The 22514-nt window shown below is 44.2% G+C and overlaps 1 protein-coding gene across 1 annotated transcript; it reads left to right on the top strand.

Annotated features, from left to right (window-relative positions):
- The first annotated feature begins 12901 nt into the window (after positions 1 to 12901).
- On the top strand, positions 12902 to 14457 carry LOC143576893 (protein NRT1/ PTR FAMILY 1.2-like). Its single transcript, XM_077060884.1, has 2 exons — positions 12902 to 13447; positions 13539 to 14457. Exons 1-2 carry the CDS (start codon positions 13029 to 13031, stop codon positions 14422 to 14424), a joined length of 1305 nt encoding a protein of 434 aa, XP_076916999.1. The 5' UTR covers positions 12902 to 13028; the 3' UTR covers positions 14425 to 14457.
- The last annotated feature ends 8057 nt before the right edge of the window (positions 14458 to 22514 follow it).

Raw genomic sequence — 22514 nt, 5'->3', positions numbered from 1 at the left:
TCCAAACACGTGGTTGGTTGGTGATGACGTGCGCCGTAAACGTGTCAGACGTTTCGTGTGCTCGAGGTGCTACAGTTGCCTTTCACGTCCCCTCACACAGCTGTCTTGAACACGTGTCGCACTCGCATTGGTTAGTACCTGCGAGTGGGGGCGCGTCTCTGTTCCGTGGCAGGTCGGTTACATCTTTTTGTCCCCTCACACAGCTGTTAGGGACACGTGTCGCGCCGTCGTTGGGTTGCCCCTGCGAGTGGGGGCGCGTGAAACCCGATCAGCTGCCACATTTCTCTCTCCTGGGCCTATAAAAGCAGGCCCTTAGGAAATTTTTATCTTCATCTTCATTGTTGCTAAATTCAAATTTCTGCTTTCACATTCTGATTTGAGTGTTTACATCGATTCGAATCCTCGATTATCGGCTATTACAGTTGTATGTCTGATAGTTCATACTCGTCTAGCCCTTCAATCACCTCCGTTGCCTCTCGAAGACGCCGTGTGAAATCTGTGGTGATGTCGACATTGAAGCAAAAGGGGAAGGGGAAGAAGGTTGTTGAGACCACATCGGAGGAAGTAGGGAGGACCAAGGCCACCAAAAGGTGGAATGAAATCCCCTGCAAATTGAAGCAAGCAGATCTCGACAACCTGATCACCTCTCAGGGCTTTCCCACCCTGTTTGGCTGCATGTTGCCTAGGTCCGGGCAAACGGCGGCGGACCCGCCTGCCGGCTATATATCCCTATATAGCCACTTTTTCTCCCACTGCAACCTTCGTCTCCCGATGACAAGGTTTGTGGGTGCACTGTTGAAGTTCTATGGGATTCACATATCCCAAGTCCATCCGTTTGGACTCGTGCGCGTGACTCACTTTGAGTTCATGTGCAAATCCCAGCGCGAGGAACCCACTCCTCGGCGCTTTCAATATTTTTATAAGGCCAAGATCCAAGACAATTGGATCTCTTTTATTCCTCACAGTCAGAAAGTGAAGTGCTCCACTGTTTCATTCAAGAGCCTTCATGACTGGTCTGAGAGGTTTTTTTACATTAAGGCCGGTGTGATCCCCATCCGTATGACCATGCGCTCTATTACTTCTGCGCCTGCGGATGAGGGTGTCCTCAAGAACCCAACTGGCGCATGGGTTAAGAAACTGACCGCCGAACCATCCCCCGCGAAGAAAATTTGCGAGGAGGCGCTGGTTGGGGTCGGCATGAGCAGGCTCTGGGCCGACAGCGCGCTTGAGCCCGTTATCCAAGTCGACGGTTGTGTAAGTTTTTTTTTTTTTTTTTTTTTTTTGTTTTTATATTTGCGCGAGCATCGTTCTTTTGCTGATATCATTTAACTTGGCTTTGCGCAGTCACCAAGGATTACATCCTTGCCGCTTATGATGAACATGTGGAGGGCGGCTCCGTCGAACTTGGCGCTGGGGAGGTTGGTTTCCCGGATCGCTTCGATGACCTGTTCATCCCAGTAGATCTGGATTTTGACTTTGACGGTGACGCGCCTGGTAAGTCTTCGCACTGCTGCTCATTCCTTTAGAATACCCAAGTTTATTAACATTTCTGTCGCTTGTTTTTGTAGATGCGCTTGAAAACTACGAGCTAGAGCTCGCGGAAGAGGAGGAGGAGGAAGAGGAGGCGCCTTTACTAAAGCGCAAAGCTAAGGGAAATCTGGCGCAGGGGCCAGTAAGAAACAGAAGAAAGAGGACACCCCTGTCGCTCATCCCCATGCTCAAACGAAGGGACCTAAGGAAACCCAGGTGTTTACCACAAAGGTTTCTTTAGCTTCTCTGCCTGTGAGAGTGGGCAGACCTCCTGTCCACTTGAGGTATGGTGGCGTCGCCTCCTCCTTTCGCGCGGCTGAAGAGAGAAGCAGTGCCGCGCCTGCAACAGGTATACTTTATTTATCTTCATCTGGCTGAATTGTTATTAAACCTTTGCTCCTTTAAATGTTTGCAGAGGCAGCGACGGTAACAGATCAGCCGCAGGCGCCACAAGGTGCCACGGCTGCGCCGGGGACTCCATCGAAGTCCCCTGTTCTACCCTCTGAAAAGGGTAGAATGGATTTTATGGCGATGTTCGATGCGCGAACAGAATTGCGCCAAGGTAAGTTTTGCACATATGTCTTCTAAATTTTTCCCTTTGGAGTCAGTCATAAACAATTTTTCCTTGTTTATTTGTTCATAGGAGTTGTAGCTGGCGCAACAGTTGCTGGTGATACTCCCGGCGGCACTTCCGGCGCCGCTGGTTCTGGTCCTGCTCCTGCTAGCGCTGAATCTCCCCTTATTGGGATTACCAAGGAGCAGGAAACCGTATTGCGCGCCGAACTGGCGGCGTCGAGACCTCCCTCGCCTCCTCCTGCACGCAGCCCTCCCCGCGAGGCTGGTTTGGAGCCTTCCAGGTCGCAGGAGAAGAGGCCTGTTGAAGAAGACGAGGAGGACGAGGGGGTTCAAGTTGAAGACTCCTTGGGAGACCGCGCCAGCCCTGCGATGCCGCAAGTGTTCGCAGCGCAGACCTCTGGTGGGGCTGGCGCTGACTTTCCTGCTTCATCCCGCAGGTATGTATTGATTTGTTGGTCCGCTGCGCGTATCTCCATATAAGTATGTTTTATGACTTAGAACTTTTCTTGTGTTTTGCAGGAAGGTGTCCCCGTTTACCGCCCGAGATGGAATATTAATGAAGAGAGTTCCTTTCAATCCATGGGCGTATGCGAGGACTTCTGGGCTCATGCCGTGCCTCCTACTGAAAGGAGGTATCAGGAGGAGCGCACCCGCGCGAACTTGCTGAACGACCATGTTTTCGCTGGGTCGGCTTTCTTCGCTGCTTCCCAAGAGCTTCGTCGTGATTATGTTAAAGTACGCGACGCTCTTGTGGAAGCCCAGCGAGAGGCTAAGGTGGCCGCCTGGAACCTGTCTGATGCTCGCGCGCGAGCTGAGAAACTCCAGGCGGAGCTCAGTGAAAACAGAGCAAGTGCCAACACCGCATACATCAAGCGCGGGCATGAGCTCCAAGCTGCGCGGGAGAAGCAGCAGTTGGCGGAGGCCGAAGTTGCCAAGTACGCGCGCAGAGTGCGTGTCTTGGAACAGCAGGCCGAGGCGCGTGACCAAGCTATCGTCCAGAGTATCACTGAGAAATCATCACTGGAGAGCGAGGTTGCGCGCCTGAAAAGGGATTTGGCGGCCGCGCAGGCCGATAGAGATGAGGCCTTAGCGACGGCGGCGTCTAGCCAGGAAGCACTTGGTGCTGCGCAGGCGGAGAAAGAAAAAATTTTGGGCGGCAGCAGCGTTTTATAAGGAGGAACTAAAAAAGACTAAGGAAACTGTTGAGTTATTAAACTCTCAGGTTCCTGCCCTCGAGACGTCTGTTGCTGGCCTCGCGCAGGATCGCCAATGGCTGGTGTCACAGGGCATGGCTCGCTGCGCTTTGGCGATGAAATATTCCGCCGAGTTTCAAGCCCTTGTGATGGACTGCAATGCCGCCGCGCGTTTGGTGGGCCGAGCTGAAGGGTTTACGGATGGGTATGAATATGGCATGTTGAGGAAGAACCCATCCGAGTACCCTTACAAGAGCGATGCGGCCTGCGCGGACATGGCCGCGGTGGGGGAAAAGTATATGAATACTCCCATCCCCATCCTTATGCAGGTACCTTGATCATAATGAGTTTTTCTTGACTAACTTTTCTAAGTGTTTTGTACTCATTACTTTTCTAATGATTTACAGATAGCTGCGCTTGCTGACCAGCCCGACCTCGGCGCGCTAAAGAAGTTGCTTGATGATTGCGAGAGGGCTGGTGGCGATGATGGTGGCGCGGGGGATGTTGCCCCTGCCAGCGGCTCTGGTGGGGCGAAAGAATCTGCTCGTGACACCGTTGTGATCGAAGACTCCAATGAGGAGGAAGAACTTGACTATGGTCAGTTCGGGGATGAGGAGCAGACCGCGCCAGATGCTGCGGGAGATGATGAGGGTGATGAAGCGGCTGACGTCGACGTGGAGACTTGAGAAGCCCTTCATCAAATTTTGTATATTTATTTTTTATACTTGTAATTTGTAACTCATCATACTTGTAAATTTCGATCCAATGGAATGAAACTTGTTCTCTCGTTTTCATATCTTGCGCATTTCCATTCATCTCTTCATGTTTGGTTTTATAGATATAAGATATGCTTGCACGTTAAAATAAGAACAAGGTTGTATGGAAATTATTCACTTAACCTCTGTTCTATTTTGTTTGTGGTTCTCGCAGTATCTTGCTCATGCTGACATGCGCGCTAACTTGTCGTTATTTTCCTTTTCGCGCGTCGTTGTCGCGCGGGCTGGAAGTATGAGTTTAGCCATTACATGTCAGCTTGTGTTACTCAGATATCCACTATGATTCCGCGCGCGGCCTCGACCTGAGACCTTAACATGATATGGCATGTACTTTGCCTTAGTTATGTTTAAGGATTTTTATGATCAGGCTGCGCGGGATGTAAGATGGATGTTTGTGAGTGTTTTGAGCTAAGGCTCTTTGTTTTGGGCTAAGGCCCTGACGTTTTTAGAGTTAAGACTCATTAACGTGTTTGAGCTAAGGCTCGTAAGTTTGGGCTAAGGCCCTGACGTTTTAGAGTTAAGACTCGTTAACGCGTTGAGCTAAGGCTCGCGCATGTATGTTTTACTTCACTTTATTTTGTTTTGAAGTCAATATAGTGTTGTCATATTGTTCCAATTTAATAAAGGAAGTGTGAAACATGTATGCAAAGGTAATAGAACAAATATTGAAAGATAGCGCGAATCATCATTCATGATGGCTTAAAAGCCTTCATTACAAATTTGAACTTTTACATGAAGCATTTTCTAAGTTGTGCCGCGTTCCACGAGCGCGGTATCTTTTTTCCATTCAAATCTTTTAAAGCGTACGCGCCTTTCCCCAAATCTTCTGAAATTTGATAAGGTCCCTCCCAATTGGGGGACATTTTTCCTGGGGGTATTGCGCGACTAGCTTCATTGTTTCGAAGGACAAAATCATTTTTCTTGAAGTGGCATTCTTTAACGCGCTGATTATAATATTTTTCCAGCTTTTTCTTGTATCTGGCTTCATTAATGATAGCCGCTTCTCTGCGCCCTTCAAGCAAGTTAAGGTCCAATCTTCTTTCGCGCTCGTTATCAGTTTTGCTCATCATGAGTACCCTATGGGATGGGCATCCAATTTCTGCTGGGATCATAGCCTCTGTCCCATAGGTTAGGCTGAACGGGGATTCGCCATTGCTAGTTTTGCTTAATGTCCTGTGCGCCCACAGGACATTAGGTAACTCTTCGACCCAAGAATGGGATTCTCCCTCCAACCTTTTCTTCAGCCCATTTAGCAAACTTTGATTCGCGCGCTCCACTTGACCATTCCCCTGAGGGTGGTAGACGGATGTGAAGATTTGGTTGATGTGCAATTCTCTGAGCCAGCTTGATATCTTCCTGTCAGTGAATTGTTTGCCATTGTCGCTCACAATTTCCATGGGAAGGCCAAAACGGCAAATGATGTGGCTCCAGATAAATTGCTTCATCGCCTCAGCTGTGATTTTTGCTAGTGGCTTGGCCTCAACCCATTTTGTGAAATAGTCTATCGCCACTACCAAAAATTTCACTCGCCCTTGCGCTTGCGGCAGGGGCCCTACAATATCAATGGCCCATTTGTGGAAAGGCCATGCGGAGGTGACTGGAATCAAGTTGTTCTTTGGACGCATGGTGTTTGGCGCGTAGCTCTGACATGCCTTGCATTTTTGGATTTCTTTTAGCGCATCCAAGTACATGCCTGGCCAATAGTAGCCTGAGCTCATCGCCTTGGCAACCACCATGCGCGGGCCAGCGTGAATTCCACAGATTCCTTCATGAATCTCCCTAATCACATAGGTTGCTTCTTCAGCATCCAGGCACTTCATGAGCGGTCCAAGATAAGAGCGCCGATATAATGTACCATCAAGTAATTCATAGTTCTGTGCCTTGTGTCTTATCTTTCTCGCCTGTGCGCGATCGTCCGGTAACTTCCCCTTCATCAGGAATTCTGTTATTGGAGTTATCCAGGATGAAGGGGTTGTATGAATTACAAGGACCGATTGCGTTTGCACTGACGGGCTGCTCATTACCTCCACCCTGACATCTTTGCCAAAGTGATCAAAATTAGTTGATGCCATTTTACTCAACGCGTCAGCGGACTTGTTTTCGCTGCGCGAGATGTGTATTATTCTGAAGAAGTCAAACTGCTCAACGAGCTTTTTTGCCTGCTCTAGATACAGAGGCATTGTGTTCTCCTTGGCGTCATATAGGCCGTTGACCTGAGCAGCTACCAAGTAAGAATCAACATGCGCCTCTAGTCTTTTAACCCCAAACTTGCGCGCGATGCGCAGACCAGCCAGCAGGGCTTCATACTCAGCCTCATTGTTGGTACTCTTGAAGTCCAACCTGATAGCATAAGTATATTCACGATTATCAGGGTCCATCAGTTTGAGGCCTGCGCCGGACCCTTCGCTGTTGGAGGCTCCATCAGTGAATAGCCTCCAAACATCTTCTTCATCATTTGCTCGCGGAGGATCTACCTCGCGCTGAGCTTCTTCAATCTTTCCGTCTGGGATTTCCGTGATAAAATCCGCCAAAACTTGACCCTTTATCGCTGGACGGGGCTTATAAGTGATCGTGTGTTCACCTAATTCCAGCGCCCACTTTGTCAGCCTTCCGGAGAGCGCGGGGCGTCGCAAAACTTGCTGGATGTTGTAACCAGTCAGAACTTCAATAGGATGACCATTGAAGTATCTATGGAGCTTGCGCGACGCGTGTGTTAGTGACAAAACTAACTTTTCCATTATGGAATAGCGCGTCTCAGGGTCTGTGAGCACCCGACTCACATAGTATATCGGCGTTTGTATCCCCTTGCGATCCACCAATAATACTGCGCCGATCGCGCGGTCTTTAGCTGACAGGTACAATGTAAGGGTCTCGCCAGGAAGTGGAGCTGTGAGCGCTGGCAATTTAATGAGACATTCTTTTATCTCAGTGAAAGCTTGCTCAGCCTCAGGCGTCCACTTGAATTGGCTCTTCTTCAAACAGTTCCTCAAGGTGTTAACGAATGGAGTAGATTTGCTGGCGTGGTTCGCTAGGAACCTGTTGATTGACACCAATCTACCATTCAGCTTCTGAACCTCTTTCATGGTGGATGGTGAAGGCATGTCAAGGATGGCTTCCACCTTTTCAGGGTTCACCTTGAAACCATCCTTAGTGACCATTACACCAAGAAATTTCCCCTCTTCTGCGCCGAAAGTACATTTGCTCGGGTTGAGCTTCATGTTAACCTCCGTTAGGCGCTGAAGGGTTTCCTCGATGTCTTTGAGCATTTGTCTCTCCTCCCTGCTCTTGATCACCAAATCATCGACGTAGACTTCTAGATTTCTTCCGATTTGTTCACTGAAAACCGAATCCATAAGTCTCTGATAGGTTGCGCCCGCATTTTTTAAACCAAAGGGCATTTTTGTGTAACAAAAAACACCCTTGTCGGTTCTGAAGGCCGTCTTGTCTTCATCCTGTGGTGCCATTTGAATCTGGTGATAGCCTTTATAGGCATCCAGGAAACATTTGAGCTTGAATGGCGCCACGGAGTCCACCTTTGCGTCGATGTTTGGGAGGGGGTAACAATCTTTCGGACATGCTTTGTTGAGGTCCTTGAAGTCAATACACATTCTCCATGACCCGTTGCTTTTCTTTACCATCACAGGATTGGCTACCCATGTCTGGTATCGAATTGGGCGGATGATGTTTGCGCGCAACAGGTCCTCCACTTGCTCATTCATGGCCTTCGCCTTTTCATCCCCCATGATTCTCTTTTTCTGTGCAATTGGCTCCACCGACTTAAACGTGTTAAGAGAATGTTGCGCCAAGTCTCGCGGGACCCCCGTCATATCGGAGTGTTGCCACGCGAAAACCGACGTGTATTTTGTAAGCAACTTTTTCATTCTCAATCTCGTTTCGTCTGAAATGGTTGCGCCAATTGTGACCGTTTGCTCTGGGAATTTTGGGTTTAAAATCCACTTCTCTGGCGCATTGTCAGCCATTGTAAGTTTCATTCTCCCTTCCCGCGGCGTGCTTGTCACTGCGCACAAATGATCGCGGTAAACAAATGCTACGCCTGTTGGTGTAGGGATCCCCAATGCGCCGTGCGCTGGCGACGGTACAGCATTAAATTGGGCAATCGTTCCCCTACCCAGGATCATATTGTGGCATGACGTGGTGGGCAAGACCAAGAAGTTGACAACTTCGGCTCGCTTGTGCTCATCATCCCCCATAGTTAGTTCAAACTGAATCTGGCCTAGGGGATGTATGATTTAATTTGAGACACCACAGATCGGTGCGTTCACAATTTCGAGCCGCGCTTGGTCTGCCGGGTCTAACTTTCTGAAACACTGCTCATACATAATGTCAGATTCGCTTCCAGTGTCCACCAGGACCTTTGACACTTCGTAATGAGCAATGTGTGTGGTAATGACTAGAGGACTGCTTATTGAAGGGCCTCCCCTGATTCTTGGGAAGATGATTTGCTGCTCGCGCCAATCTCCGTGAATTTGCGCGCTTCTCTTTCTTGACGTCTGCCCTTGTCGTCCCCCCTCAGCCACACAGATTCTTTTGTACTTCTTGCTGGCAGAGGCTCCCTCCGGTTGCTCATCTTCTATTCTTTGGTTTTTTACCAAGTGAGCCAGCCTGCCCGACTTTACATCCTTCTCGATCGCATCCTTTAAATGATGGCATGCGTCGGTGTTGTGGCCCGGGGACCTGTGAAATTCACAATATTTGCCACTGTTTTGCGGTCCCTTGTAGTGTAGTTGTTTGGGAGGCTTGAATTGGACATTCTCAGTACTTAACACCTGTGAAGGTGTTTTAGTGAGGGGAGTCCATATTCTTGGCAGAGGTCTGCTGGGATCTCTGCCGCCCTCCCTCTTGTCACCCTCCCCGTGTTTACGAGCATCCTTTTGGGGCTGGGGTGAGCTTGGTTGCGCTTGTTTTTCCGCGGAAGAAAAACTTGTTGGCTGCAACCTGGACCATACAGAGTTCTGTTTGGCCCTCTTCTCTTTGCTGCGCGGTGATTCAGCCTGATGCGCTCTTTCTCTTGCCCTATCTTGGGCAATCTGTTTCTCATTTCTCGCGAAAACTCGCGATGCCTCCATTAACTTGGCCCACGTGGTGGGCATACCATCTTTGCTTACGAGAGCTCGTCGTAACTGATCACTGCGCGCGCCTTGTATAAAGGCCACGCGCAGGAGCTGCTCAGTTATGCCCCCGATTGCCAGGGACTCCTGATTGAAACGAGTGATGTAATCTTCAATCGTTTCATCATTCCTGCGTATGCAGTGCATGATGTCATCAGGATCGCGCGTGTGCCTGCGCTGCTGTACGAAGTGGGCTTGGAACTTTTCTAATAGTTCCTCGAACCCATCAATTTGCCCTGTCGGCAAGCTTTCGAACCATACCCGCGCAGCGCCCGTGAGGCAGCGAGCAAACATATGACACCATGTTGGCATCGTCCAGCTCTCTAGGTTTCCCGTGTTATAGAAACCCTGCAAAAAGTCATCTGGATCTGTTGTGCCATCATATTTGCCCAGACCACTTGGCATCTTGGTCTTGTGCTGGATGGGAGCCTGCGCGATGCGCGCAGTAAACTTTGAGTGTTTTACCAGGATGGCTGGTCTGTAGGGTGTGGTTACGTCAACTTGCCCTCTGACCGGTGGGCTGTATGGCATGTGCAGATCCAGATCTGCTCTGGCCCCAGGCGCCATGTTCACAGGCGCGCGGAGCTGCGAGCCTCCTGCATGAGTATCCCTTGTCTTCCTCATGCTATGCACTTCTTCATCACTGAACTCAGTGTGTGCAGTGTGAACAGAATGCCCTTCTTCCGGCGCGCGCGGCCTTTTTGTAGGCTGCTTATCAATCGCTTGCCTTTGTGTTTGGTCGGCTAGCTTCTTCTGTTTGATCATTTCAGTGTACTTTTCCATCAGACGCCGCTGCTCATTTATGAGCCATTCATTCGGATCGTTTGCTTCATCTTCTGGACCCATTGGTCCTTTCAGCTTCGCGCCGGCCATATTTTGTAACGTGTGATCGTCTGGAGGAGTTTCAGTCTGGCCGTGAGGGGTTGTGACGAAGGGACGGTTGCTGGTGGTACGCGTAGAATCACGCGGAACCCTCAGAACCTGCTGTCCGTCGTTAACACCCTCACGTTCAATATCCTCCAGAGCTTGATCAACGTTACGAACTCCAGAAACCATGGTGATTGATTTTTCTTCGTAGATCTGGATGAGATCTGATTGCCGTTTGTAACAGTGGATGGCGCCAATGAAGAAACGTGGATCTACTCACTGGTAGCAGATCTACTTTCCTCGGGTATGATTAAACTGTTTCACCGATGGTTCCTTTGAATCCGTGTTCTTCCACCTACAAAATGAACAGCGCCGTTACTTACCCCTCAGAAAGGGACAGAGGGGTCCTCTTTGGGGTAACCCTCCGGCGTGAGAATCAGTATCTTTGTGGAGAAGATAATAAAGTGTGAGTCAGTGAAATCTCAAGAGTATTGCTGAATCGCTGAATACTCTTGATTGTGTGACTGTGTGTTTTTCTGTAACTGACTGTGAGTGAATATAATTCAATATGATTGAATGTGATATCACTGCTTGTAACTGTCAATGATTGAGTGTGAATGAATGTGTCATCAAAGTGGAGTTGATGCTGTATTTATAGTGCTAGGGTTTCCACTGGCTGGGCTCAGCCTCGTTGGCCTCCTCCAATCGCACTGCGCCACGTGTCCTCTGGGACACCTGGCGCTTTCTCGTTGGTTGAAATCATGTGGTAGCACATGTGTCATGCTGAGTTGTCGACCTTTCATTTGGCAGCTGTCAACATCAGCATATTCTTACTCCTTAAAAAGATGCCTTCTAGAAGAGTGTCTGACGTGCACAATCAAGGTTGCCCTGATCCTGATTTGGATAAGGACGAGGTTGATTATGTGCACGTGTGATATGCGCCCATCCTGAGGATGCGCGAAGTCTTCTTTTTATTCTCACGCGCAGATATTTCATGCGCAGGTGTGATATGCACGAGCGTGTGATATGCGCCGCGCGCTGGTGCGCCGCGCGCTGGTGCGCCACGCGCATATGTGACACGCGAGCATGTGATGTGCAAGAGCATGCGATATGCGCCGCGCGCATATGTGATGCGCGAGCATATGATGCCTGAGCATGTTTTGTATGCGCGATGCGCCTGGGTTTTGGCTTTGTGCCTTCATAATGTCTTTATCTTGTGGGTTGACCCGCCTTGCTTGGTGTTGAGGCGGGTACATACCTCTTCAAAATTCATCAAAAGGAATTCGAAAGGGGGGTCTAAGAACCATACCATTTATCTTAGGTATTCATTGATGGATCTTTTTTTTTTTCCTTTTCATACAAATATATTTTTTTTAAAACGGATGGGTGTTGGCCATCTAGTTCAACTAGTTTTGACAAAAATTTTCTTGGTATACCGCAAACTAACAACAAACCAAACTGTCCAGGTTGAGTTGGTCATTCAAACTGGCCGGTTTCTCCAGTTTGATGGTTTCACGATTCGGTTGTGACGATTTCAACCAACTTTTTTTTTTTCAAAATCATTAGTTTGAACTAATATCATTTGAATGATAACAAACAAACAAACAAACAAACAAACGTGTCTAATAATATCTTACTTGTCAAATGGTGTCCAGGGAGAGGTTTCTCTCAGTTATAACCCGGCTCAACAAAATTTCTTTTTTCTTTTGAATAATAAATAAATAAATAATAAAGGTCAAACGTTTGGTTCCAAGTTTCAAAACAAAACCAAAACGTTAAACCACCAAACCGTGACATCTGAACTTGCTGTATCTCAAACCGACCGACTTCCTTCTGTTTAGACAGTTTGGTCAGTTTTAAGCACCTTAGCATATTAGCGGTTTTAGTTTCTTAACTTAGTTTTTGAATTTATCTGGAAATGTACAGCAAATGAATCATTTGAAAAGGTGGCAAGTTATGGACTAGGTCCAAACATGATTCAATACTTCATGTTCGATTACCATATGAGTTTAGTTAAGGCGACAAACGTCATTTTAAACTGGTCGGCTGCCACCCATTTCCTACCGATATTAGGAGCTTTTCTCTCCGATTCACTTAAAACTCGAATTTGAATTTGGTAATTTGGTTCGAATTCTGGTTGATTCAAATAACCTGAATTATGAGACAAAATAAACTAAATTAGCAAATAATTTATATGTATGCATATGATTATTAAAAAATAATATGCATTGTTTTTTTAAAATAAAATTCTATAATTCGAGTTCGAACATTCGGGTTGAATCAGCTTGAAAATAACAAACTCAAATTCAATTCAAGAACCAAATTCAAAATTCAAATTAGATATTTGGCTTGTTTTGAATTTCAATTTTGTCGAGAGCGATTCAGATAACTAACACCTAACTGGTTTGGATTGGTTGGTTCCTTAGATGTTTATTTATGTTGGACATAATCCCCTCTCAAGATGTCTGGTTGTGTAGAGTGGGTCTGTTTCGAGTTATGGAATTGAGTCAATGAATTATGGATAAATTAAATGAGTTGTATTTAATTTAGATAGCTAATTATATTAGTAGCTAAACATCTTATTTTTTATTTATTATTTAATTAGTAGCTCGTGGTCTATATAATCAAATCAAGCTATGATCATGGATATGAGTTTTTAATTGGTTTTAGAGTTACATTTTTCTAGTTATAAGATTGAGAGCTATTCAATCCAAATTCATCGTGTGTGTATTTCGTTTTGGTGAGATACATTAATTTTCGTTCTTGAATTTAATCGTCCGGTTTGAACTAACTTTCACTCAACCACTTCTATGATGTTTTTGTAGGGCATGATCCTCCTATGGTTAACAACAGTGACCCGAGATGCAAAACCGCCCCCTTGTGATGTCCGAGTGCCTCAATCATGTAGTTTACCAACACCTGGTCAATATACTCTCCTTTATTCAGCTTTAGCTATTATGTCCATTGGGGCCGGTGGGGTCCGCCCCTGTTCTTTGGCGTTTGGGGCGGACCAAATCGACTCCAAAGATAATCCAAAGCGGGAGAGGGTATTGGAGAGCTTCTTTGGGTGGTATTACTCCTTTGCTATTGTGTCGGTCTTGATTGCATTTACGGCTATTGTTTATATTCAAGATCATCATGGATGGAGAGTCGGGTTTGGGATCCCGGTTATTCTCATGTTTATATCTATTATCTTGTTTGTTGTTGCTTATCCTCTTTACTATAAGATGAAAGTCGAAAAAAGCGTGTTTACTAGCCTTTGTCAAGTGATAGCCGTGGCTTGGAAAAACCGAAAGAACAACTTGCCCGACTCAGTTGATGGCCCATGGTATAACAATAAAGATGCATATGTTACAAAGCCAACCGATAACTTAAGGTACACTAGAGATTAGGCCGCTAGGGTCGCTAGAGATTAAATATAACCTGAGTCAACTCATTATTTTTACGATTTGTTGTTTTCCCTTTAGGTTCTTAAATAAAGCTTGCATTCTTGGCAAACCCGAAGATATGACCAACCCGATTGCTAAAGGTCCATGGAGCGTGTGCACGGTAGATCAAGTCGAAGAGCTAAAGGCGCTCATTAAAGTAATCCCGTTATGGTCTTCTTGTATAATGTTATCGGTGGGCATGAGCCAAACCACATTTCCAGTCCTTCAAGCTCGATCAATGGATCGTCACATCACGTCAAGTATACAAATCCCTCCAGCCTCATTCGGCTTCTTCACAATCGTAACAATAATGGTTTGGGTCATGCTATATGACCGGGTTATCCTCCCTTTATTATCAAAAGTTAAAGGAAAACCCTTTCATATAAATGTGAAGTTAAGAATGGAGGTGGGCCTCGCGTTCTCAACAATCGCGATGGTGATTTCAGGGATTGTAGAACACGTAAGGAAAAATAAAGCGATTGAAGAAGGGTTTTTGAATAATCCTCAAGCGGTCATAAAAATGTCGGCAATGTGGCTCGTCCCACAATACGTCCTAAACGGGTTGGCAGATGCTTTGAACATAATCGGTCAAAACGAGTTCTATTACTCTGAATTACCCAAGAGTATGTCGAGTGTTGCCATGTCGCTTTATATGCTCGGGGCTGGCTTTGCAAACTTATTGGCTAGTCTTTTGCTAAGCACTGTGGATGATTTAACAAAAAGGGATGGTAAAGAGAGTTGGGTTTCTAGTAACATTAACAAGGGTCACTATGATAAGTATTATTGGATCCTTGGTATTATGAGTTGCATAAATCTTTTCTATTTTGTGTTATGTAGTTGGGCTTACGGCCCGTGTGCAGATAAAATGGTAGTCGATGGCGATAAAACTAGTGATTCGGGCAATGACCACGGCTTGAAAAGCTAGGATCAAAAGTTCGATCAATTTAGCTATTTCTGGCTGAAAGCTAGGATCATAAAGTATGAATAATTTATCTATTTTTTTGCTTTATAATATAAGCATTTGACGTTATAAAAGTTTATATCTACACTATTATATCAGTCATTTTAATGCATTGTTTGGGTGCACGGTTGTTCGGGTAACAGGTTGGCTTTGGGTTTAAACCGAACAAAAAATTAAAAGGTCAGTTTTTGGGGTTTTGAAATTGTTTGGTTTTGATTTTCTGGATTTTTTTTCGACTTTCACAGTGGGTTTGGTTCGGTTATGGTTTTTTCGATTTTACTATATGCGCTTGAAATTTTTGGAAAAAAAAAAGATATCGGCCGAGATTTGGTTGGAGGTAATGGAACGGGAGAAGGAATGAAATGGATAAAGGAATGAAATGGATCATTACCATTCCTTTATCATGCTTGGTTAACCTATGGGAATGAAATGAATTATTACTTTATGCTGCTTGGTATTCAAAAAATATATGAATGAAATGGAAATAATAAAAATACCCGTATCTTAAAATATTTTTATTTTCAAAATAAAAAAAATTGCAATGGCGACGGTGGTGGTATCTCCGGCGACGAAAATGGTGGTGGCGGTCAAGCAGCAGGGGCGGTGGTTGTGGTGGCGATGGTGGTCAGGCGGCAGCAGTGACAATGGTCGTGGTGGTTACGGCGAGGATGGTGGCGGAGGCGGGTGGCGCTGGTGGCGCTGGTGGTGGTGGTGGTGGAGGTGGTGGTGGTGGCGACGGATGTGGTGGTGACAATGGTGGTCAGGTGGTGGTGGTGATGGTAGTGGTGGCGGTGGTGATATTGAGAAAGTAAGATGAAAAAGGAATGAATGAAAAAAAGAAGAGGGGTGGGAAGGATTGGTTTCGATGGAATGCGATTTTATGTGTAATGGGTGATTCCATTCCATTAAGCAACCAAACATAACTTTTTTCATTCCTATGTAATGAATCATTCCATTTCCCTCGTCATTCCTACATACCAAACACTACCTAAGCTTTTTGTTATTTAGTGATTATTTTATTATTACACATCTATAACTAAAGCTTCTAGGCTACACAATTTGTTAATTTCTTATATATTATTTGAAGTTTTTTTTTTTGGGTATGTTTCGGTCCCAATCAGTTTTGTTCAAATTTTTATTGACAGCAAAACCAAAACCAAACTAAAAACTAGCATCCTGAAAAAAAATTCTAAACCGTCGGTTTTTATTGGGTTCGGTTTTCTATTGGTTCGGTTATTTAAGTTTCATTAACATTCCTATTTAGTTTTATACTTTTTATATATGTAGTTGGGGCATCTCCACCTTTGCTACCCTCACTCGTTGCTACCTGGCAGGAGTCGTTATAAAAATTAGCAACCAAACTTATTTTGATATTGTGTTCTTTTGGAAGCAACTTATTTCATCCAAGTCAACCAAGTTGATTTTTTTGGCTGATTTATAAACCGAACTCATTTGCTAATTGCTTCGAGCTTGTTTTCGCCCGTCGTCCGACCTGCCTATTTTGCGTGGCTTGCTGTTTGCATTCTTCGTTAAATTGTCAAAATCATATAAAAAGGTGTTTTGCATGAAACTACGGATATACAAAACCAGTCCAGATGTGGTCCATAATAATAATAATAATTTCTTGATTTGGTCAAATCGTAAATGCTTTCTTTCATTTAATAAACTGAAGTCCTTTTGGGTCACGGTTGACGGTCCACTCATGGGTTTAATCACTTGTTTGGTTGTCCAGTGAATTAACGGTGTTCTTTTGTTTCTTGTGTTGACGATTAATTTCTCTGATGACCATGGTTCATCTAGGTCGCACAGGTATTCAGAAACCTCATTTCATCCGACACCATTTAAAATCACGATTCAAGAATCGAGACTGATTAGTTCTTTTGTAAGAACGTTACAAAGACTATGGAGGGTAAGAGTAGAGAGGAATAGAGGGGGATTTTATCAATAATTTACTTTTTAGTTTTTCAACTAAAAAAAATGAGATGAATATCCCCAAAGTTAACAATTTTTAGAAGAAAGTATGTAAACTGTTAAATTATATGTTATTTTTATAGTTTGAGAACGAAAAATGAAATTTGTTAGTTATTTAAAGGATGAAAACTGTAATTTACTTTTGAATAGCATAATCATGTCTAAATAATATGTTGGCTATACCATGTAGTATAATAACTTTCAAAATGCAACATGAAAGACTATGTAAATATATATTAAAGTACTGTGGAATAATCTTTGTGACATTGTCTTTACTTTTTCTGAATTAATTAGTAGCATAACTTTTTTTTGGTTATATTTAACACTAGTTTTAGAGTCCGTGTTACACCCGGAATAATTTAAATTATAAAATTATAAGTAAAACAAATAATTACATGGCGTATATTAAAAAAATGTATTACATCTATGCTTGTATCTATACAATGTGTACATAAATTGATTTTATTTATATCACAAAATGTTTTTTTTAAATGAACTTAATAAAAAAATGTCCGTGCAAAATCGTATCCGAGAATGCTTCTTTCTATTGAAAAATTCATTCTCGGTGTCATATATGTATAATTGAAAGCATTTTGGTTATGAACCAATTTCGAAAATAAGACTTCTCATACGACAATAGTTATAACCACTCAGCATAAATACAAAAGAGACGTTACCTTTATTGATATATTTATCAATTTACCACCCATCAAAAGAAAATAGGATATTAAATTGTAACAATGGATGTTCTTCAAGAACTATGTTTTTCTGAGCTACACCATAAAAATGATTTTGATAAGTTTCAGGGGGTTTCTCGACTTTGTCATAATGACAACATAAAAAATAACATGTTAACCCATTCAATTTTGTGAATATTTTGTTTCATTTGAGCATAGTTTTGTATGGCATGCTTCCCATACAACGTTCTGATCACCATTGAAGGAAAAATTAATGTTAACATAAATATTTGAAATTTGATAAAAGTTAGAAGCATTGATAGGCATGAGGGTGACATGTCGAAAGTGTTCACAATCTTTTCTTAAGTTTTAATAGTTGAGGGAAAAATAGTCAATTTGCCAAATCCCGAACCTTTTAATTATTTCAAAAAATGCCTTTAAAAATAAACTTAAAACCCGAATCATGTTTAAAATTATAACTTTCATACTTTTGACATTTTAAAGTCAACACTTTGAGCACATAACAAATTTGACGATAAATCTATTTTGCATTCTCAAACTTTTAAAAATACTCAAAATTTTCATTTTTGACCCGTAACAAAATTTGACCTAAATGTAATTAACTTGTACCAAACAATCTATTTACTAACTTTTGACCCATAAAATCAAATTTAACTTCCACAAAAAACCCAAAACAATTTTCATTTGAGAAACATGATTTGTTGTTGATTTTTGGAATTCACCAAGTATTTTGAAATATATAGTAAAATAATATGTTAATATTTATATTTATAAAAATATATAGATATTATATAAATATAGTATAAAAGGAAAGTGAATAATTATTAATTTATTACATATAATCAATGTATATTAGTTTTTGTGAGAAAAAATTATAAGAATTAACTAAAACATGACAAGTGTCTCTATTTATTTACTTTATTAGAATAGGTAGATGTTTTTTTGTTAATTATAAAAAAAGGGACAGCTTCAATGTAGGATTAACCTAATCTATATTTGGCCAATACCAAAATACTACTCATTTCAAGTTTTCAACTCAACTTGTCATTGTCTAGCAAGACACGCTAACGTATGTTTGGGTTTTAAGGTCTATAGTCTATTTATATTGTTTGTATAATCACTGTAATTGACATAATAAATATATAAACCTTTAATTAACCGTTTACCGTAATACAAACAATAGCTACAACAAACAACAATCGATTATTACAAGGTTTCTCTTTTGTCACATACACAAATTCCAATCACTTTGTTCTTCTTGCCGTCCATTTCAATCATCGACCTACTTTTCAATTTGAATCAGTTGTTTATTTGAATTTTCCTTATAATTCGCAAGGCAAATATAATTGGAGTTCGAAACTCAAGTCCTAATCGATAAACAAACACGAACTAAACGACTAACTCTGTTTATATTAATCAGAAAATATAACTCAAAAAATTGATTACAAACTCTCAAACCCTAATCCGGTTTGACTCTTGATGAACCCTAACTCGGATACATATCGTGTATTTCTCTATATGAACCCTAACTCGGTTGCATCTCACACTCTTTTATAATGTCTAACAATGACTTGGTTTATATAGACTAACTTAACTTGTTAGTCAAGACATTACATTTATAATTACATAACAATTAGGAAACATGTTGTAATTCGGAAACATAACCAACTATGACCGATTTGTTACTTGTTAGTATTTGTCGCTCAAGTTCACCGACTTGTGACTTGGAGTCTTAAATTACATTCGACAGAAACAGAGTGTGATAAGTGATTAAATAGCCGTCTTATATATCAAAGTACGTTAAAAATTACTAGTAATCAACGAAACTATTTATTGGCTAGATGGTTATTTATTTTCCACTCCGTAAATCACACCGTACGTACTCTTCTCCTCGTCCATTTCAGTACCAAAGGCATAAATAGCGTTACATATATTCTATATAATTATTTAAAAGATCTCATTGGAACTTATTGCGATATAAACAAAATAACTATATATCTCTCTTGATAAATTTCACTAATTAATGTCCTCTTAGCACGTGTTGATTTCTCATTTGTTCCTACACCTTTTAGCCAATAAACTTTTGAATATAACGTCACACACTCTCACTCGGTGTATTTATATGTGTGTTTGTGAAGAGGTAGGTCCCAGCAGGGCTCAGTTGGTCCCGCATGACTCACCTTGAACAGGGATGTCTGCGCAAAGACCATCTACTCCCGCAGGACCCACCATGCTCAGAGAAGCCTACGCGCAGTATGCACGCTGCATACGCAGGGAAAAGCCTCCCAATGGTAAAGTAACCCGCCTGTTCCCGCAGTTGCGGATACAAGCCATCAGGGAAGGCTACCCGCACAGCATAGCTACACGCATAAGGCTTAACACTTACAAATACAGTGTCACCTGAAAGAATGAGCAAAGGCGGGAGGGGGAAAACTCCCGCCAAAATGGGCCAGTCCGTATGATGGAGGATCTTTTGCGTGATACCTGACGAGGTAAAGACAAAAGATCTGACCAAGAATGCGACAGCTCACTGACAGCAGCGTGGCAGACAGCACGCCACAGCACTGTGACCAATAGCCGCCGCCTACCCACCAACTCCTGCCAGACCACGTGCCTAGCCTGCAGTTGGTAGAAGACGAAGAGTGCACGGCACGCCTGCTCTGTGTCAGCCGCTACCTATCCACCACTCACAGGTAGGGCACGTGCATAGGTTACAGTTGGTAGCGTGTTGGGCCGGCTAAACCCCTTGGAAACCCACCTTCGGCTATAAAAGACAGCAAATGGTATTATCATTTCATCATCTACTATCTCGTATAACTTACTTGATAACTGCTCTAATAGTATTCACATACTTTTATATTCAAAGAGCAATATAGACTGATTCTCACGCCGGAGGGTGGTCACAAGGAGGAACCCCCCCCTTCTCAGTGACGAGCTTACGGTGTCTGTTTTGCAGGTTCCCTGAAGTACAACTTACTCTGCTGGACCTAACCTTCGTGGGAAACATTACTTAGCCCCCAGATTACCTATAATCTGCCCGGGGTCACTTAGTGTTTCTTCATTGGCGCCATCCGTGCATAAAGCTAGAACTACATCTTTCTCCAGTTTTTCAAAACTTCCAAGATGACTAGAGAAATTCCGGTAACCACAACCCCAGCCACTGGGGTAAACACCGGCAACACAATGTTTACAAACACTACCCCAGCCACCCAAGCTGGGGCAAGTGAAGTACATTTTACGAACACTACCCCAGTCACTCATGTAGGGGCAAGTGGAGTAAATATTCCACTGGGATTCACTGATGCCCAGCTGGAAAAACGAACTCGAGCCCCTCGCCAAACACTTGATCAAGTGAAGGCATGGGCCGAGGCACGTCAAAGAGAATTTCAGGCTGAATTGGACGAACGCTTGCGTTCAGTCCAACAAGCTGAGGAATTCGGTAGTACTCGCCAGCACCTCAACATGAGTAGTGAGTACGAGTACTCAGACGCCGAGAGGGAAGATTCCGACACCGACGCGAACCCTCGCCATAGGGCGAAAGGGAAGCGTAAGGAAACGGATCCCCAGCCAAAAAGGAATTTTGGGGAAGCATTCCAACCAGTCACGGAAAAAAGCTCGCGTGACTTCTCCAAGGCCTTTAGACCTACTGCCACAAACGCAGGAAGGTCAAAATTTGCAAGGGACATTGCAGAAGCAATCGCCCCGAGGAGTGCCAAACAAATGTCCAATATTGGCACATACGATGGTATATCCGACCCAGATGACCATCTGAACAGGTTCATTGCGGGGGCAACCGTCAGTAACTGGACGGAACCCACGTGGTGCTACATGTTCCAGATGACTCTGGTAGGAGCAGCCAGAGCATGGTTCGACCGTTTACCGGTCCACCACATTTATGACTGGGCAGACTTCCAGAACAAGTTCAGTCAACAGTTTAGTCAACAGAGGAAGCACACTGAGGAGCAGTGGACGATCCTCAACTGTGTGAGAGAAGAGGATGAATCCTTACTGGACTTCATCACCCGCTTCAACTCCAAGAAGCTGAGTCTGGGCAACATCAGTGAAGACCTCGTTCGCGCCGCTTTCATTCAGGGCGCTGAATACCCAGAACTCATCCGCACTCTGACGGGTAAAGATGGCATGCCATCCACGTGGGATGCCATAATGACGGCAGCCAAACGCTTTGCCGAAACGGAGAAACAGCTGGGAAGAGATCTCCCCCAGAATACAAACCTCTACACGCAGAGGACAAGGGAGAACAATGTGAGAACCGCCCGGCTAAACAAAAAGAGGCGGCAAGGTATTTGGCAGTCAAGGATAAACTTTGACACCCCCTCAAGCTCTCGCCCTCTGGTTGGCGGAAGGGACAACACGCACCCTTCGAACCGGAAAAACCGTTGGACGCCACTCACCAAGAGCGTCACGGAGATATTTGCCACGGAAAAACTGCCATGGCCAAAAGCCCCAGCGATCCGACAGAAACCCAATGCGGATCAAAGCAAGTCTTGTGACTTCCATGGGACAAAGGGCCATAGCACTGAGGAGTGCACATCCTTGAGGGACATCGTCGAGACATTTGTCAAGGATGGGAGGCTCGCACACCTCGTGGCATCTATCAAGAAGGGAGGAAGGAACGACAACAGGTACAGGGGTAACGGACGAAAGCCCGTCGACATTAGCATCAACATGGTCCAGGGTAAGGTCAGAGGAAGAAAGAGACCGATAACCGAACCATGCGCATGGAAGGAAGCAGAAGTGCGCTTCCCGCGAGTGCCGGGAGGCCCAAACAAAGAAGGCCCCATTGTCATTAAAAGCCAGCTGGGGCACTACATCACCTCCCGCACCCTCGTTGACAATGGCGCATCGTCGACAGTGATGTACAGGCAGTTCTTCGACAAGCTCGACGATGAAGACAAGGAACGCCTGGAGACGGTCTACGCTTCAATGGAAGGGTTTGACGGCAGCATGAACACTCCCTTGGGCATCCTATCTTTCCCCGTCACTCTCACCGATGGGAATTATTCACGCACGGAGGATGTGGATTTTGTTGTGATGAAAAAACCACATCATACGTATGACATCCTATTCGGGAGAGACGGGATGGCAAGATTCAACGCCGTGGTATCCTCAGTCCACGGCATGATGGGATGGCCAACAACTGAAGGCGTAGCGATGATCACGGGCATTCCCCAGGTATGCATCGCATCTGTCTCCTCTAAACCCAAACCGAAGATGGCCAAACAAACCATCACTGAACCTGAACAGTGGGCATTCAATGGGAAATATCCCGATCAGGCCGTTACCATTGGCCCGACAATTGTTGATCCAACACGCACCTTACTCAAGCGCTTACTGCAGCGAAACGCAGACATCTTCGCGTGGACA

This window comes from Bidens hawaiensis, unplaced genomic scaffold, assembly GCF_021521415.1.
Source record: "Bidens hawaiensis isolate Kalapana, Puna unplaced genomic scaffold, B.hawaiensis_p1.1 tig00028335_1, whole genome shotgun sequence".
NCBI classification, from domain to species: domain Eukaryota; kingdom Viridiplantae; phylum Streptophyta; class Magnoliopsida; order Asterales; family Asteraceae; genus Bidens; species Bidens hawaiensis.
Note: the sequence above shows the minus strand (reverse complement) of the source record. Positions and strands in the feature narration are given on the sequence as shown.